Source organism: Lepus europaeus, chromosome 18, assembly GCF_033115175.1.
Source record: "Lepus europaeus isolate LE1 chromosome 18, mLepTim1.pri, whole genome shotgun sequence".
NCBI classification, from domain to species: Eukaryota; Metazoa; Chordata; class Mammalia; order Lagomorpha; family Leporidae; genus Lepus; species Lepus europaeus.
The window spans coordinates 22,237,308-22,254,763 of record NC_084844.1 but is presented as its reverse complement, the minus strand read 5'-3'; the positions used below and the strand labels follow the sequence as shown (position 1 = coordinate 22,254,763).

At 58.0% G+C, this 17,456-nt stretch overlaps 2 protein-coding genes and 1 non-coding gene across 5 annotated transcripts in view; 1 reads left to right on the top strand and 2 right to left on the bottom strand.

Annotated features, from left to right (window-relative positions):
• The first annotated feature begins 720 nt into the window (after positions 1-720).
• On the top strand, positions 721-5,330 carry CSF3 (colony stimulating factor 3). Its single transcript, XM_062175066.1, has 6 exons — positions 721-799; positions 3,165-3,264; positions 3,371-3,584; positions 3,871-3,978; positions 4,088-4,234; positions 4,521-5,330. The coding sequence occupies exons 1-6, from the start codon at positions 721-723 to the stop codon at positions 4,683-4,685; spliced, it is 813 nt and encodes a 270-aa protein (XP_062031050.1). The 3' UTR covers positions 4,686-5,330.
• An 855-nt stretch (positions 5,331-6,185) lies between these two features.
• MED24 (mediator complex subunit 24) overlaps positions 6,186-17,456 on the bottom strand; it is a 32,987-nt gene continuing 21,716 nt past the window's right edge. For all 3 annotated transcript variants that reach the window (XM_062175243.1, XM_062175245.1, XM_062175244.1), the window contains 13 exons: positions 16,499-16,641; positions 14,665-14,711; positions 14,190-14,272; positions 13,353-13,531; positions 13,140-13,239; positions 12,679-12,854; positions 9,227-9,491; positions 8,806-8,987; positions 8,550-8,640; positions 8,112-8,211; positions 7,268-7,348; positions 6,860-7,008; positions 6,186-6,715 (listed from right to left, as the gene is read on the bottom strand). In XM_062175243.1, the coding sequence (XP_062031227.1) occupies positions 6,599-6,715; positions 6,860-7,008; positions 7,268-7,348; positions 8,112-8,211; positions 8,550-8,640; positions 8,806-8,987; positions 9,227-9,491; positions 12,679-12,854; positions 13,140-13,239; positions 13,353-13,531; positions 14,190-14,272; positions 14,665-14,711; positions 16,499-16,641 (1,713 nt within the window). In that variant the 3' untranslated portion in view covers positions 6,186-6,598. The remainder of the gene's footprint in view (positions 6,716-6,859; positions 7,009-7,267; positions 7,349-8,111; positions 8,212-8,549; positions 8,641-8,805; positions 8,988-9,226; positions 9,492-12,678; positions 12,855-13,139; positions 13,240-13,352; positions 13,532-14,189; positions 14,273-14,664; positions 14,712-16,498; positions 16,642-17,456) is intronic.
• Positions 14,350-14,450, bottom strand: LOC133747416 (small nucleolar RNA SNORD124). The gene has a single exon (XR_009864365.1). It is a non-coding gene; the product is annotated as a small nucleolar RNA SNORD124 (small nucleolar RNA).

The following is a 17,456-nucleotide window of genomic DNA, read 5'->3' as shown; positions in this document are numbered from 1 at the left end:
GTCTCCAGATGGCTTGTCCTTCGGCCCTTGACCACTCACCGTACCTGACCTCAAAAGCTGTGTGACAGGACACAGGTATAATGGCAGGTGCAGCTGCCTGTTCTCTGGTCACAGCTGTTGTTCTGCCTGGTGCTGCCCAACCGCACACAGGACAGATCTGCAAGTCTCCACTTGACCCCCAGCCAGCGCCGCAGGCCTTCCTGGCTTGGTAAGAGACTGCTGAGCGTTGATGGCTGGTACAGCAAGTTGGCGTCATGTGCCACGATTTCCTGGTTCTTGCCTACCATTTCTCTGTCCCCCTCTGGAAGCTGCTTGTCGCCCTGTCTTGGCTTTGCACTTCCTGGAGAAGCTTCCTGTCTTTCCCACCTGGAGAGCTCACTGTATTCCTTCCCTTGAGCGTTTTAGAATTGCAAAAACAATGTAGAAGTACAAGAATAACACAACAAATACTTACATACTTTCTACCCAGGCTTAATAAACGTTAATGTTCTGTTGTGTGATGCTTTAACCCGAGAAGGCAGGAAGCGCCAGGCAAGCTGCAGTCTCTGGCTCCCTCTACCGGGGCAGCCTCCGGCCGAACTCTAAGCCACTCTCTGCTTTCCTACTTTCCCTAGAACACACAGCATTGAGTCTTTTAAGTTTCTGTAAGAGGCGCGTTCACGTTACCAGCATGGAGCTTGCTGTGTCACTGCTGCCTGAGAGCTGATTGTGTCGGTACGCATGCCTAGTGCCGCCCTGGCACTAACGACGTTCCGGAATAAAACAGTCCCCTTCCTCGTGGCGTTCTCAGGCCGGGCAGGTGGGGAGGCGGGATGTGTGAGTGGACTGCAGTTTATTGAGCATTTCCCCCTGTGCTGGAAACGTGAAATGATTCACCAGAGATGGTGCTTCAGAGAGCGTGTCTGTGGTCTTGCAATACCAACGGCGTACATGATTTGCAAACTCAAAGGGCTACAGAGACAGTTTTCAGGCATGTCGGCCATATGGCCTCCGTCACAACTACTCCATTCTGCCTTTCCAATGCAAAAGCCATAGCGACATGTAAAGGAAGGTCTATGGACACTGGAACTTGAATTTCAAATGGTTTTTTACATGATACTAAATATTCTGATTGTTTTCACAACTATTTCTTAAATATTTATTTGAAAGAGAAATCATCATCCGTGTGCTGTTACAACCATCTGGGAGGTGAACCAGCAGGTGGAGCTCGCTCACTCTCTGCCTTTCAAATACAAATGTAAAAGCCATTCCTCACTCAGCACAAGGCGGCACCTGCCTACCCTCTGAGGCCTAGCGAAGTAGAATCCCTCGGCCACAGGACACGCGCCACATTTCTCCATACCACCAAACTGTCCTCAGCAACAACCTGAGTCCCTTGGATCCTTGCTACAGATGCTCTGAGCCGAGCACCAGGAGGAAGCAGGCAGTGGGAGGGCAAGCTGCCAGCTAGTTCTGACCACAAAGGAACACCCGGGAGGGCCCGGGGGAAGCTGAAGGGGTGAATGGGGGGTCTGGAGCCAGGCGCCTTGTGAGATTTTGCTCTCAGCTTCTGAGGCAGTGCAGTGCCTGTGCACCATGCTGCCGGCAACGAGCCCTTGCTCTCTGCCTGGTCTTCAGCGCCCGACTGGAGCTCAAGTGCGGAGTGCACCATTACCCAGACGGCTGTCTGGACAGGAGTCCCACTGGCTTGGGAAGCCAACAGAACTCCACATCCTGCGGGCTCTGACCTGTGCAGCCCTCCCTCGTGTGTCACACACCTGTTGGGTGATGGGAAGAATATCATGCAAAGGGCCTGACGCAGAAGAGGCACCTGAGGGCTGCCAGGCAGCAGGCTCGAGGATGTGATTGCCCCACCCTCCACGAGCTGCTGGGCACACAGCCCGACCTCATCAGCGTAGAGGCACAGGGGGACCAGATGACAGTTTGTGAGCTCAACAGGTGATGGCTCTGCCAGCTGTGGCCACGAGAGGGCACCCCAGCCCCAGGGATGGCCCCGCCCAGGCCGCCACATCCCCTCTTGACCCAGAGAAGTCTTTCTTGGAGCACTTGCGGTAGACTGTTCAGAAAGTGACAGCCCTGGGTGCGGTCAGTCAGACCGCCCAGACAGGCCCACTGCCCGGCAGAGGCCCAGGCTGTAACATGACTCTGCTACCCACGACCGCAGGCCAGGCACTTCCTTATCAGGCCCAGTCCACGTGGCTGGCTCTGAAGACAAGTTCACGTTCAGCACTAACAGTGCACGGCTCTGGGATGTGAAGACAGGGCAGTTTCTTCTTGTCACCCCCAGCCCATGCCCACTCGAGGGCAGCACATGCTGGCTGGTGCCCTCTTCCCTGGGGCAGGGAACGGCCAGGGAACCCACAGGAACCGGCCCCCCAATTCCAAAGCCTGGAGAACTCTGCTGTCTTACGGGCAGCGCACCAGGGGTAGCAGAGGGGACAGTGGAAGGGCAAGGTCAGGTGAGCAAGAGCCTCGATGGTCTTGCTTCATTCAGGACAGGCATCCGGCTTCCTCTGGCCTCTGCCGCATTCCGGGGGCTTAAAGGAATGAGTCAGAGCGGGGGGTATCGGGGAGTTCCCAGCTAATCAGCTGGGAACAAGACAGCCTGAAACTTGGGATGGTGCCTATCCCAGTGTGGGGTATGGGGTGGTGGCCAGAGGCAAGGCCAATGTCCCTGTCTCGGGCCCTAGCCCCTCTGGAGCCAGCACCCCAGGGGCTTGGGGGTACCTATGGGGGCCATCTCACTGTCTTCTCCCTTATTTGGGGGCCTGTGGTGCAGGTGGCTTCAGAATCCCAAAGGAGAGAGGCAGAGAGGGCTGCCCTGCGTGGCTGCCAGAGGAGGGTGGGGGGCCGTCCTGGGGCCTGGCCTCTCCCCATCAGCCAGGGAGGCCGAGGAGCCTCCAGCCTGGGAGGCTTTTACCAGCAGTTCACTTTTGTTTAGGCTCAAACACCCCGGGGCAATGTAGGCCTGGGAGGAGCTGGAGGGGAGGAAGGGAGTTTGAGGGGGACTAGATGTCAAAGGATCAGAGATTCCACAATTTCACAAAACTTTCGCAAACAGCTTTTTGTTCCAACCCCCTGCATTGTCTTCTACGCCGTATTTGCATAAATCCTGGGAAATTATTACTAAGTCTGAGTCGTGGCCCCAGGTAATTTCCTCCCAGGCCTCCATGGGGTTCTGTATAAAGGCCCTCAGGCGCTGAGCCCTCACAGAACACAGACCCAAGGCCAAACTTGCTGCCCAGAGCCCCACGAAGTCAATGGGTGAGTATCCTAGCCCAGCACTGGACGGCTGCCTGGCCTGGGTGTGGGAGGGAGGCTGAAGTGCCATGGGGTCTGCAATCCCCAGCCTGGGGTGATGGCCACCCAGCACCCAAGAGGGACCCAGGTGGGAGCAGGCAGCATCTTCTGAGCCCCATCTGCTCCTAGCCCTGCAGCTGCTGCTCTGGCTCGGTGCACTCTGGGCAGTGCAAGAAGCTGTGCCCCCAGGCCCTGCCAGCTCCCTGCCCCAGGGCTTCCTGCTCAAGTGCTCAGAGCAGGTGCGGAAGATCCAAGCCGACACCTCAATGCTGCAGGAGGAGCTGGTAAGGGGAGGCAGGGGCAGCAGGAGGGCTGTGGAGGAAAGAGGGGGAGGGAGCCATCATCAGGAAGGTGCCAGGAGAGGGAGACACACAGGGATAGGGAAGAAAGAAGAGGTGGCTGGGAGGGACTTGGGGAGAGACCCCCTGCTGGGGACCAGGATGGGGAGGCCCAAGGCCCAGAGCACTGGGGGGAGGGGCTGAGAAACCTGGCAGGACGGTGAAGGAGGGGCAGCCCCGAGAAATGGGGGGTGGCCCTGGCTGGTGTCACTCAGCACCCTCCCACCCGCAGTGCGCCACCCACAGGCTGTGCCACCCTGAGGAGCTGCTGCTGCTCGGGCACTCTCTGGGCATCCCGCGGGCTCCCCTGAGCAGCTGCTCCAGCCAGGCCCTGCAGCTGGTGAGTGTCCAGGGAGGGCGGGGGAGGGGGGCTTAAACCCATGCCTGGGCGCCCCACTTCTCTTCCCTGAGGGTCCCGGCAGCTCCCCTAACTCCTGCTCCGCCCCCAGCCCGGCTGCCTGAGCCAACTCCACAGCGGCCTCCTCCTCTACCGCGGCCTCCTGCAGGCCCTGGCGGGGATTTCCCCGGCATCAGCGCCAGCCCTGGACAAGCTACAGCTGGATGTCGCCGACTTTGCCACCACCATCTGGCACCAGGTGAGCCTTGTTAGGGGAGGCGCACAGCAAGGCTGAGTGCTCACCAGGGCTCCGAGACGCTCTGGGGTTGGAGTGGACACATTCCCAGGGCCTGGGCACGCAAAGCCACCACCCCAGGTCAGGAACCTCCCACTGACCCTCCTCTAGTCCCCCTGGAGAACAAGGAGCCAGATCCCAGGATCCTGAGACAGACCTGCGTTCGACTCCCAGCCCCATCAGCTCCCAGCGCGTCCTCGCGGATACCGAGGCCTGCTCACTGGCCCTAACGGCATCTCCTCTTCCACAGATGGAGGACCTGGGGCTGGCTCCTGCCATGCAGCCCGCCCAGGGCACCACGCCAGCCCTCACCTCTGCCTTCCAGCGCCGGGCGGGCGGCGTCCTGGTCGCCTCCCACCTGCAGAGCTTCCTGGAACTGGCCTACCGCGTCCTGCGCTACCTGGCCCAGCCCTGAGCAAAGCTCCCCTCCCCACTGTATTTATCTCTATTTAATATTTATGCTTATTTAAGCCTCGTATTTAAAGACAGGGAAGAGTGAAACAACTCCAGACTCCAGGTCCTTCCCTCTCTCCAAGTTTCATTCTCCTGCATGGGAGGGAGATAGGTAAATACCAAGTATTTATTCCTGACAGGGCTCCCGGCAGCCTCCGCGGGCACTGGAAAGAGCTGCCGTGAGCCCCCGGGGCCCTGGGGAGCACCAGGAGGTCCATGTGGGAGACAAGACTGCTCTGTTTAATATTTAAACAGCAGTGTTCCCCCACTGGGCCAGCCAGGTCCCATGCCCCCTCACAGCCCCCCACCACGCCTATTAGGTAAAGTCCTGGACAGAGGCAGCCAGCGCTGGGAGGCCAGGCCCTGTGAAGGCCTCTGGCTCACGGGCAGGCAGTGCAGGCATCACTGGATGTCCCGAGCCGTGGCCTCTGCTCCCAGCAGTGGCAGGATTTGGCTCCTTTTCTGGCTGGGCATTTGCCTTGGGAATGTGAGAGGGAAAAGACAAGGGGACTCCTGCTGGGGGGGGGGGGGCAACAGGAAGTGTGCGGTCACCCCTTCCCTGCCCCCCTTTCTCACTGTCACCAAGTTTCAGGGCAATAAAATGTGTCTCCAGAAATGGCCTTCTTCCTCCTTGAGTCTGGCTGGTGCCTGGTGGGGAGCAAGGGTGCTGAAGGGTGGGAGGAGGAAGGGAGCAGGGAGGGAAGGACCCCCCCCCAGCTCAGCCAAAACGCAGTCCTGTGGCATTCATGTATCTGGGCTCCCTCCGCCGACGCTGGGCCGTGGCTGCCACCCCATGGCTCTCGGGGAAGACAGAAGCCAGCGGAAGGTCGGTGCCCAGAAAGAACCTTCTCCTCCTTGGCCCTGCCTGATGGGATGAAGAGGGTGGAGCACAGCTCGGAATGGGGGGATATGGTGTCTACACCGCAGGCACCAGGCAAGCCTCCAGCTCAAAGATCCCCTCAAACCACCCAGCCCACCCTCTTGGGCGCCCTCCCTGTCCTCAGCTCCTGTCACCCATTCCCCTCCCCGCAGCGCCTTAGACAGCAAGGCCAGACCCCAACTGCCTGGCTGAGGGCTCTCCCACAGGAGCTCCGAGCGTGTGGAGAGGCGAGGAAGGGTTCAAGAGCATTCCTGTCCCTCGCCCTGTCCTGTGGAAGGGACAGCTCAAACTGCAGGCCGGACAGACCGGGTGGGGAGCCACAGAACAGGACATGCTGCCCCAGCATGCCAGAACCCCTCCCGCCTCAGGGTACGGCTCACCAGGTGGGCCGCAGGCCAGTGCTGTCACCCCACTTGGGTCTGAGCCCAGGAAGCTGCTCTCACTGCCCCCCTTCCCTACCCAGAGAACACACACGGGAACCTGAGCCCTACTTCCTGAGCCTCTTCCTCCTCCGCCCCTCCCCCAGCTCCAGCGAAGGACACGGGGCACTGGCGCAGACACCCATGGTGTGGACACTCACAGTGCGATCCGTGAGGATCTTTATTTACAAATGAGCTGAGGTGGGCTTCCCCTCACATTACAAAAATACACGGCCCGTACACACACGCGCATGCTCTCTCCCTCTCTCTCACACGTACACGCACCCTCTTTGCATCTATGAAGTCCTGGGGGCCAGTCTGCAAGGGAGGCGGCTGCACAGGGGCCCTGCCCTAGGCTAAGGATCCAGCCTGCTCCTTCTCTTTAGATACAGCAGAGGGGAGAAGAAATTACAGAAAAGTAGGAACTGTCTAGAAGTCAGGAACGGGGGGAAAGTTCTGGAGACCAACCAAGGGCTCTTACACCACGAGCAACGCCGTCTCCTCTTTCCTCCTCTTTCCTCCTGAGGTGCCTGAGGCTAGGGCCCTTCCAGCCATTCCTGCAACCACTCCAAGCCCTCAGAGGGCAGCAATGGCTTTGGCGGCCACCTGGCGGCCCAGAGGCAGGCTGAGGTCCGTGATGGCCAGAACCACCTTAGGGCTGGACATGGCCGACACCTTCACCAGCTCCGAGACCTGCCACAGACAGACAGACAGAACAACAGCTGCTCACCAGGTTCCCCGGGTGATGCAGGGTCCCAGGAGGAAGGAGGCCCCACCCCGGCGCGGGTGCGGAGCCGCTTGGCCGCCTGGCGGTGGCTCCGGGCGAAGGGCACTCACGGTGGTGAAAGGCATGAACTGCAGGATGCTGCCTCGGCTGCCCTGCTCCAGGCAGTCCACGCACTCCTCCATGAACCACTGCACAAACTGCGTGTGGGGGCCGGCGGTGCGCGACCCCAGGATGGAGGAGATGAGCAGGAACAGGTTGGCTGCGCAGGACGGGAGAGCAAGAGGAGGCAGAGATCAGACTCCGGGGGAAGGCAGGGGAGTAGAAGGGGGCGCCGAGACCCCCCCCAGGCAGGAATGTCCAGGGGAAAATAGAGGAAAACGGGGAGACGAGCGCCTGGGGACACAGGAGCACTGGCGACGGGGAAGCAGGTGCAGTGGGGGAGGTGAGAGGCCTCTTCCAGCGGACATGGCCCCTGCCTCCCTTAGGGAGAGGTTCAGGAGCGGCAGCGGGGGACTCACCCAGGACTCGGTTCAGAGGGTCCCTCATGTTGACCGTGTGGAGCTGGGAGGCCGAGAGGGAGCTGCTCATGGACCGGTCAGCTGTGGGAAGGCGCGCAGGGACACTGAGGAGACGGCCACTGCACTCACTGGTGGCTCTGCCAGTGGCAGCCCCCCTCCCCACTCAGGGATCAGCTGATCCCTGCAGAGCCCAGAGAAGACCCTTAGGCCAGAGTCCAGAGGAGCTCTGAATGCGGACATTCCCATGAGGAGGGAGCAGGAACCCTGGGTGAGGACTGCCGGGGCCAGGGCCCAGCCTCCGGGCTGCACCAGGGCTTAGCTCTCAATTCACACAACCCCATCTGCAGGTGAGCACACGGGGGTTCAGCCTTGCTAAGCAACAAGCCGAGGTCACAGGGCTTGTAGGTGGCAGGCCCAGTATCTCTCCTCCTCTCATACGTGCACTTGGACCCCGAAGTCCCCAAAAAGCCTCAGAGAAACTTCTATTCTCAGGAAAGAGGGAAAAATGAAATGGCACCGAAGAGGCCTTAGGGGAAGGGGGCGTGGAAGCCAGGCTGGGCTGGTGCTCCTCGGGGAGGAAGAGTGGGGAGCAGCCCCAGTCCCAGTTGGGCCTGCTCCAGACCATAGGGCGTGTTTTGGGGGAAGGAAGGAAGCCCAGAGCTGATGACTCAATGGCACAGGCTGTACCGAGGCAGCTGTGACCATACCTGCGTGGCTTGTCACCCCTCAACCCTGTGGTGAAAGGGAGGGACCAGGGCAGAACCAGCCAGCGGAGCTGTGGCTGCGTCTGCACATGCGCAGCTCTCAGGGCCCGACAAAGGCGGCCCCTCCCTCACTCACTCACTGGGGCTCGAAAGGATATTGGCGTCATCCTCGTTGGAGCTCAGCAGGCGCATCAGCTTCGAAGGCTGCGTGTCGTCCAAGGGGAAGAGGCTGCTGTAGTCCTGAGGGGGCAGAGTCACTGTTTCACAACCTGAGCCCCGGACTTCCGGCTATCAGCGAGGCCTCGACGCAGAGAAGAGCCACCTGCCCACAGCCCACACGGCCCTCGGGCCTCTGCCCTCACCGCCGCGGGGCGGACCTCACCAGCTTCTCTTACTAAGGGCAGTCTGGGGGGCCGCGTGAGCTACCCCTCCAGCCTGTGCCCACCCAGGCCCAAATACGGCTGCACCAAGGGCAGGAGCCATGCCTGAGGCCCTCAGCCAGGGAAGGCGCCTCCCACCAGCAAACGCCTGGAAATGTCTGCTGGATGACATGGGAACGCGCGAGCAAGGGCCGCTACCTCGATGTCTTCCCGGTGTCTCTTCTTCTGGCGGGAGGACGCCTGTCCCTTGTGGGAAGGGTAGGAACTCAGAGCACACCACACGGCGAGCCTGGCCAAGGGTTCCAGGAAAAGTGGAACAATCAGAGGGGCCCAAAAGGGGGTTTCTGGTCCACACTGATCAGGCCCCATCTGCCCAGCTTCCCGGGGCGGGCCCAGGAGGGACTGCCTGAGGCCCAGGGAGAGGGAGCCCGGCAGGCTCTGGAGAAAGTCCTACTTGGCCAGCGCGGTGCCAGGGGGATCCATGAGGCTGTGCCACTTGGAGGAGTCGGTAAGCAGGCCGGGCAGGATGTGGCCCAGCAGGACCAGGGTCACTTGCTGCATGTCCAGGCAGAAGATGGAGTAGAGCAGCTCCACAGCCCGCAGTGTGTGCTCCTTCCGCGTCTCCTTCAGCAGCTCCTGGAGGGCAGGGCAGAGGCCAAGGCTCCGGTGCTGCTCCTGCTCCTCCCAACTCACAGCCTCTGGCCAGAGCGACAGCCAACGGGCAGCTCCTTGAGGCCAGGACCCTGCCGCTACTCCCACGAAGCTGCCCACAGTGGCCCCCGGGCCAGGCCGGAGTCTGGCCTGGTCAGGTGTTTGTGCAGCTTTCTCCAAGCCTGCAGCCCCGCTCCTGGCTCCCCGCCATCCCAGCCAAGTACCTTAATGAGGTTGTTGCAGAACCAGTAGACGCCCCCCATGTGCAGCAGGGTGTCAAAGATGTGGATGGAGCGGCTGTCCACCCAGCCCTTCTCCAGCACCTTGGCAAACATGTCTGTCAGCACCTCCTTGATGGGTCGCTTGGGGGGCAGCAGGTTCCAGTAGGGCATCGTGTCGACCCCAGTGGACGGGAACTTGATCTGCGTGGCAGTCTGCTGCAGCACGTCAGCACACATGTGCTCCAAGATAGAGTTCATGATCACCACCCTGTGCAAGGGGAAGACCTGAGGTTCAGGTGCCTTGGTGGGAAGGGGAGGACACACCCAGGCCAGACTTCCCCTGGACTTGGGTTGTGGAAATGTTCCTGGGGAACGGGGGCCTCATTCGGTGGGGCAGCAGGAGACAACCCCCAGCAGAGCTGGCAGGGCTCTACCTGCTGGGCACCAAGCCCTTAAAGGGCCAGTGCACGGCCTTCCCTTTGTTCCGCGGCTCCAGCGCTATATTCCTGTTTCTCTCCTTCTCCAACCTCCCCTCCCCCCAGGCCTGGGCGCTGCCAACCCTCTGACATAAATAAATACAATCACTTCCCCTTGGGCCCAGTGCTTGAGGGGGTCCCCGCCCAGCCTTGGCCTCCTCCCAAAGCAAACTGTTACTTCCAGGAGAGGCCCCAGCGCTGCCCCGCGAGATTCTTCCCGGCCCTTGGTAGCTGGGCAAATCTCAGTGTGTATCCAGGAATCTTCTTGTGTGAGTCTGACTGTGACTGCAAACCTGGGGCTGAGAGCCAACTGTTCCTGGAATGCTGGGTGGTGCTGGAAAAGCGGCTGGGACTTCCAGGGCCGCTTCTCCCACCTGTACCAGGGAGCCCTGGATTCCCCACTATTCCTCACCCAGACAGGGACTGGTGTGGTGCACTCAGGGTCGATTATGTCACAGCCAAAGTGCCATTACTTTTGGGAGGACAATGAGGGAAGAAAGGAAAAAAGGAGGAGACAAAGAGAAAACAAAAGATTTTTTTTATTTTTTTATTTGAAAGGCAGAGTTGGAGAGAGGAGAGAGCTCTTCCCACTGATTTACTCCCCAAACGGTTGCAAGAGCCAATGCTGGGCCAGGCCAAAGCCAGGAGCCAAGAGCTTCTTCCAGGTCTCCCACATGGGTGCAGGGCTCCAAATACTTAGGCCATCTTCGGCAAATGGATTTTCCCAGGTGCATTAGCAGGGAGCTGAATTGAAAGTGGAGCAGCCAGGACTCGAACCAGCACCCATATGGGTTGCCGGCACTGCAAGCAGCAAATTAACCTGCTTTGGCGCAACACTGGCCCCAAAGATGCGATTTTACAGACCCTCCCCAAACCTCACTTTAGCTAAACGTTGCTACTTTTCCTTTATAAAATATCCTTGATGGCTACCCTGCCAGTCATCATTTACAACTGATGGGGGTGGGGGGGGAGCGGCGCTGGCGTTGCGGTACAGCAAGTTAAAGTGCTGTGATGCACCCCACATTGGAGGCCAGTTCAGGTCCTGGCTGCTCCACTTCAGATCCAGTTTCCTGTTGATCTGGGAAGGCAACAAAAGATGGCCCAAGTCCTTGGGCCCCTACCACCCACGGGGGAGACCCAGATGGACCTCCTGGTTCCTGGCTTCTGCTTGGCCCAGTCCCAGCTGTTGGGGACACTTGGGGAGTCCACCAATCTCTGCCTCTCTCCTTCTCTCTGTCACTCTGCCTTTCAAATAAATAAATAAATATTTACTTAAAATTTTATTTTAAAAAATATATTTATGCATGTATTCACCAACAAACTGATGTGTTGGTAAAATCTGTGCTCTTAGCACAATCTTCACAACAGATGGAAGAAACCCAGTGTCCACGGCTGCGCGAATGGGCAAGCAGCACTTGGACACACGTGCACAGTGGAGGATTAGTCAGCCTTAGGAGGAAGGAAATCCTGTCACATGCAGCATGGATCAACTCTGAGGCCAGTATGAGCAGCGAAATAAGACAGTCATGAAAAGACAGACATTGCCTAATTCCAGCGATGGGAGGCATCTAAAGGAGTCTGATCTACAGAGACAGACGCACAATGCTGTTGATGAAGAGGGGGAGTTTCAGACCTGTCAGGCAAGAAGATTCTGGAGCTGTCTCACAACAACACACTTAACACAACTGCGCTGCACCGGAAAGAGGGTTAAGATGTACGTTGCGTGTTTTTTCTTTTCTTTTCTTTTTTTTTTTTTTTTTTACTTTTTGACAGGCAGAGTGGCTAGTGAGAAAGAGAGGCAGAGAGAAAGGTCTTCCTTTTGCCATTGGTTCACCCTCCAATGGCCGCTGCGGCCGGCGCACCGCGCTGTTCCGAAGGCAGGAGCCAGGTGCTTATCCTGGTCTCCCATGGGGTGCAGGACCCAAGCACTTGGGCCGTCCTCCACTGCACTCCTGGGCCACAGCAGAGAGCTGGCCTGGAAGAGTAGCAACCGGGACAGAATCCAGCGCCCCAACTGGGACTAGAACCCGGTGTGCCGGCGCCACTAGGCGGAGGATTAGCCTGTTGAGCCACGGTGCCGGCCTCGTTATGTGTTTTTTGCCAGAATTTTATTTTATTTTTTTTTTGACAGGCAGAGTGAACAGTGAGAAAGAGAGACAGAGAGAAAGGTCTTCCTTTTTCCGTTGTTGGTTCACCCCCCAGTGGCCGCTCTGGTGGCGCGCTGCAGCCAGCGCACCGTGCTGATCCAAAGCCAAGAGCCAGGTGCTTCTCCTGCTCTCCCATGCTGGTGCAGGGCCCAAGAACCTGAGGCATCCTCCACTGCCTTCCCAGGCCACAGCAGAGAGCTGGACTGGAAGAGGAGCAACTGGGACTAGAACCCGGGGTGCCGGCGCCGCAGGCAGAGGATTAGCCTATTGAGCCGCAGCGCCGCCTTTTGCCAGAATTTTAAAACAAATAACTTGTTGGCTGAGTGAATGAACCAACACCATCAAACTCAACACAGCTGAAGTCACCAGGAACAAGCCAGGACATCCCAAAGGACGACTGGGGTTGGGGGCGGCCCATAGGCCTACAGACGGGCTCATGGTTCCTAGAGAGCAAGGCCTCTGCACTGGTGAGCGAGTCCCCTGGAACTCGAGACCTCTGAGGGCAGGAATCATACTGCGTTTCCAGCACAGAGCAGCGCTGGTGATAAACACAAGTGACACACACTACATGGTACAGAGTCACAGGATGAACATGCGACAACACTGAGCGGCAGCCATACCACCCTGGACACCCTGAACTCATCGAACCTCAGGAGCTGGGCAGCATAGGCCTGGTTCAGATTCTGATGGGTGGCAGAAGAAATGTGAGTGAGCGGGCCAGCCAGGAAGTGACCAAGCAAGTAGCGTATTGGGGAAGGTGAGGGGACACTGGCTCCTGGAGGTGCCGCCTTCTCGGGACACATCTGCGGGGAGGGCAAGGGGCGGTACTGACCTCTCGTTGTAGAACTGCAGAGTGTTCTCACTGTACAGCGGCCCCGCCAGCTGGCGGATCATCTGCAGCGACTTCTCCCGCTCATCCAGCCCCAGCATCCGGACATGCGCCACAAGCCAAGCCACAGCACACACCGCCAGGCTGCACACTTTGCCCTTGATGTTATCGGTGATTTTCTGGGGGCAAGGACAAGACTGGGCTACTATCTCCCCTTCCCTGGGGACTCTGTGGGCTGGGGCAGGGGGAGGTGGGCCCGAGGCCACATTCCCACACTGCACACCTCTCCCCAACAGGTTGGATTTTCCCAGTGCTACCTGGGAGGGAAGCAGTGGCTAACACTATGATTCTAGGATGCTCAACACCACACAGGAGCTCCTGGATCATGGGTCTTGCTGTTCGCGGTAAATATGACAAGCTAACAGTGACTGGGAAGACAGAGGTTGCTAGAAAGGCGGGGCTACCTGGATGGACTCAAAGGCCAGCACCCCATTCTCCCAAGCATTGAGGATTTCCAAGATGGCCGCTGAAATGCTGAGGCAGGCTTCGTGCCACTTCATCTGCCTACAGAGGGTGGGGAGGAGGGGAAAGTCACCATGGGGAGCACAGATGGGCTTGCGGGAGAAGGGCTTGGCCCCGCCCCTCCCCCACCCTTGCAGTGGCGCCCAGGCACTAACACCAGCTTCATCTCTGAGGAATTGTTGAGCAGGGCCACCAGCGACTCCACTTTGGTGGAGTCGGGTCGGAAGCAGGGGTGCTCAGGGTTCAGGATCTTGCCCTCCTCGGGCATGCACGTCTGCATCCAAGTCTCAAAGAACGGCACCTCTGCTCCCGGGCTTGACTCGGACAGAATCACCTGGGGAGGGGGCAGAGAGGAACAGAGTGCGCAGGGCGCAGCGCCTGCCAGAGCTGGGCCAGGGGCTACACCTCAGCTGCCTGGCAAACTGCAGTTCCCGGGGCCGGCGCTGTGGTAAAGCTGCCGCCTGCAGTGTCGGCATCCCATGTGGGCGCCGGTTCTAGTCCCGGCTGCTCCACTTCTGATCCAGCTCTCTGCCATGGGAAAGCAGCAGAAGATGGCCCAGGTCCTTGGGCCCCTGCACCTGCATAGGAAGACCTGGAGGAAGCTCCTGGCTCCTGGTTTCAATCCGTGCAGCTCAAGCTGTTGCAGCCAATTGGGGAGTGAACCAGCAGAGGGAAGACCTCTCTCTCCCTCTACCTCTCTGTAACTCTGCCTTTCAAATAAATAAATAAACCTCACAAAATAAATAAATAAATTTAGAAACCTGCAGTTCCCTTCCAACCCTGAAGAACTAGAGACCAACTGGTCTGAGGGAGGCAGACAGGGGACTCTGCTGCCACCTAGCGGTCCTTGTAGGATGCGGATGTAACTGAGGTGTCCACTGGCTTTGTCCAAGGTGGGCACCTGCTGAGGCCAGCAGGACTGGCCTGGGAGACTGATTGAGGTGGGGGATGGCGGGGTTATGGGTTGTTCCCCTCCCCTTTGCCCCACTCACCTCCGAACCATAGGTCTGGGCCACGTGGCACAGCATGAGGAAGGAGATATCGAACAGCAAGGCACGAACGGAGGCTGCTTTGGCTGTGAGAGGATAAAAAGGCTGACACCTCAGCCTACGGCCAGGGCCAAAAGGCCTTGGCTGAGCCGCACGATCGGGATTTGCCTCAAGGAAGGTCAGGGATCGAGTGGCTCCTTCAAAGTCAAGGCTCAGAATCCTTTTCTTGAGTCTCAAGGGAACATCATTCCTTCCTTGGAGTCAAAGACTTCCCCCTAGTGCCCAGCTGAACCATCAAGATGGGCAGGAAGGCAACAACGGGACAGTTTCAGAAATTTTTCCCAACACCGCCCTCTTTAAGTCAGTCACGGCTTGGGAGGAAACAGCCTTCCCAGGGTGAGCCGAGGTGCTCCCTCCCTCCCCTGCCTTCTCCCTCCCCTGGCAGATCCAGCGCCAGTGGGATCTGCCGCTGACTTACTGCTTTCTCCATTGCCATGCGTTGTGAACTCATTCAACTCGTTCAAGCTGTGGAAGGAATGCAGACAGCTGGCATCAACCAGGGAAGAGCTGAGCAACTATCAGACACAAGGGGCTGCACGCGCTCAGAGAGGCAGTCACTAGAATCGGAACCACGACTAAGCCTACGACAGGGCAGGCACTGCGTGGCAGCGGTGAAGCCTCAGCTTGGAACGCCCACACCCCACACTGGAGTGTCTGGGATCCAGGCCCATTTCTGCTTCTGATCCGGCTTCCTGCTAACACAAAGCCTGGGGGGCAGCAGATGATGCCCTAAGTACCTGGGTCCCCATGGGAGACCCGGATGGAGTTCTTAGCTCCTGTCTTCAGCCTGGCCCAGTCCCAGTTGCTGTGGACATCTGGAGAGTGAGCCAGTGAATGGAAGATCTTTCTTTATCTCTCGCCTTCTCTCTCACTCTGCCTTTCAAATTAAAAAAAAAAAAAAAAAAAAACTCCTTAAAAATTTGTAAATAGGGGTTGGCGCTTTGGCACAGCGGGTTAAGCTGGAACATCCCGTTCCAGCTGACAGTTATGGCGCCATAGCAGGTGATATCATTTAGGGGTGCTGGGAAAAAGTCAAAGCTCAAACCCCAGTTAGAGGACTCCTTTTAGCAACCCACATCTGCTTGCCCAAAGTCAGGTTTAAAAGTTTGAATTGGGGCCGGCGCTGTGGTACAGCAAGTTAATGCCCTGGCCTGAGGCTCTGGCATCCCATATGGACGCCGGTTCGAGGCCCGGCTGCTCCACTTCCAATCCAGCTCTCTGCTGTGGCCTGGGAAAGCAGCAGAAGATGGCCCAAGTCCTTGGGCCCCTGCACCCGCGTGGGAGACCCGAAGGAGGCTCCTGGCTCCTGGCTTCAGATCGGCTCAGCTCCAGCCATTGCAGCCATCTGGGGAGTGAACCAGCAGATGGAAGACCTCTCTCTTTGCCTCTCCTTCTCTCTCTGTGTAACTCTTTCAAATAAATGAGTAAATCTTTTTTAAAAATTGTAAATAAACATCACTGCTACGGAAAAAATAATTATTCCTATTATTTTTTTCTCCTACCTATCATTAAAAGAGCTCCAAGGCCCAGAGATTGGCTCCCTGAATGTGACAATGATCTATGTCAAATTCCAAGTCAACCAAAACAAGCAGGAGAGGCCGGCGCCGCGGCTCACTAGGCTAATCCTCCACCTTGCGGCGCCGGCACACCGGGTTCTAGTCCCGGTCGGGGCACCGGATTCTGTCCTGGTTGCCCCTCTTCCAGGCCAGCTCTCTGCTGTGGCCAGGGAGTGCAGTGGAGGATGGCCCAAGTCCTTGGGCCCTGCACCCCATGGGAGACCAGGAGAAGCACCTGGCTCCTGCCATCGGATCAGCGCGGTGCGCCGGCCGCAGCGCGCCTACCGCGGCGGCCATTGGAGGGTGAACCAACGGCAAAAGGAAGACCTTTCTCTCTGTCTCTCTCTCACTGTCCACTCTGCCTGTCAAAAAAAAAAAAAAAAGAAAAAGAAAAAAGAAAAAAAAAAAATAAGCAGGAGAATTGAGAGCCTCTCATTAGCAGCTGGACACACACAGACTTCCACCATGCCTCCTGTTCAATGCCTCAGCACCTTATCCCACACCTCCACTTAACCCTCCGCTCAAGAGAAACAGGCATTCTGGGTCAAGATCGTTCCAGCAAAGTCTCCAGCTGGGATGTTCCGCCCTGGCCAGTGCATCTCTGACCTGGGAGACCTGTCCAAGGTGCCTCACTGCCACTCTGCCAACTCCTCCCTCACACATGGCCTCCCCACCAATCAGCTCAGTTCCCCTCACTTGATAAATTTCCGGGCGAAGGATTTAAGCTTCCCAGTGGCAGCAGCAGCAGCCAGCAGCAGGTCCAGACTCTTCCCAGACAGCATGTGGCCCAGGACTCCCAGCAGCCCCTCTGGAGACTTGGAGTGGTCTGCATCCATCGTCTGGGGACAGGACAGGAAATCAAGTCCCGAAGAACACCGTGGAACCCCCCAGACACAGAGCGGCCACATTTTCTCTCACTGTACGTCTCCACTGACCAGTACAGCCCAATCTGCAATTTCGACTCCATCTTTCTGACTTCCATCTGGAAAAATCACTCCTAAAATCCATCCATCCCTCTCAGTCACACTGGCACGAGGGTGAGAGCTTGTCTACTGTTTTCACACAAGGTGGTAACAGTGAAAGCCCCTACCACAGCACCTGGCCCGCAAGCAAAACCCAATAAACTGTCAGCTTTCAGGGGGAGCTGTGTTCGCTTTCCCCCTCTCTCTACTTCCAAAGCAAACTACGTGAGAAAACCGGACAAGAGGGGCCGGCGCTGTGGCACAGTAGGCTAAGCCTCTGCCTCCAGCGCCAGCATCTCACATGGGTGCCGGTTCAGTTCTAGCCCCAGCTGTTCCTTTTCCGACTGAGCTCTCTGCTATGGCCTGGGAAAGCAATAGAAGTGGGAGACCTGGAGAAAGCTCCTGGTTCCTAGCTTTGGGTTGGCCCAGCTCCAGCTGTTGCAACCTTTTGAGGAGTGAACCAGAGGATGGAAGACTTTCTCTCTGTCTCTCCCTCTCTCTGTCTGTAACTCTACCTTTCAAAGAAATAAATAAAATCTTAGGGCCGGCGCCGCGGCTCACTAGGCTAATCTTCCGCCTTGCGGCGCCGGCACACCGGGTTCTAGTCCTGGTCAGGGCGCGGGATTCTATCCCGGTTGCCCTTTTCCAGGCCAGATCTCTGCTATGGTCCAGGAAGGCAGTGGAGGATGGCC

What these genes read in the sequence shown, in the direction of transcription:
- CSF3 (XM_062175066.1), top strand. Translation starts at nt 721, where the DNA reads ATGCCTAGTGCCGCCCTGGCACTAACGACGTTCCGGAATAAAACAGTC. An exon ending in CAATGCTGCAGGAGGAGCTG is followed by an intron (nt 3,585 to 3,870) that starts GTAAGGGGAGGC and finishes TCCCACCCGCAG; the next exon opens with TGCGCCACCCACAGGCTGTG. An exon ending in CCAGCCAGGCCCTGCAGCTG is followed by an intron (nt 3,979 to 4,087) that starts GTGAGTGTCCAG and finishes CTCCGCCCCCAG; the next exon opens with CCCGGCTGCCTGAGCCAACT.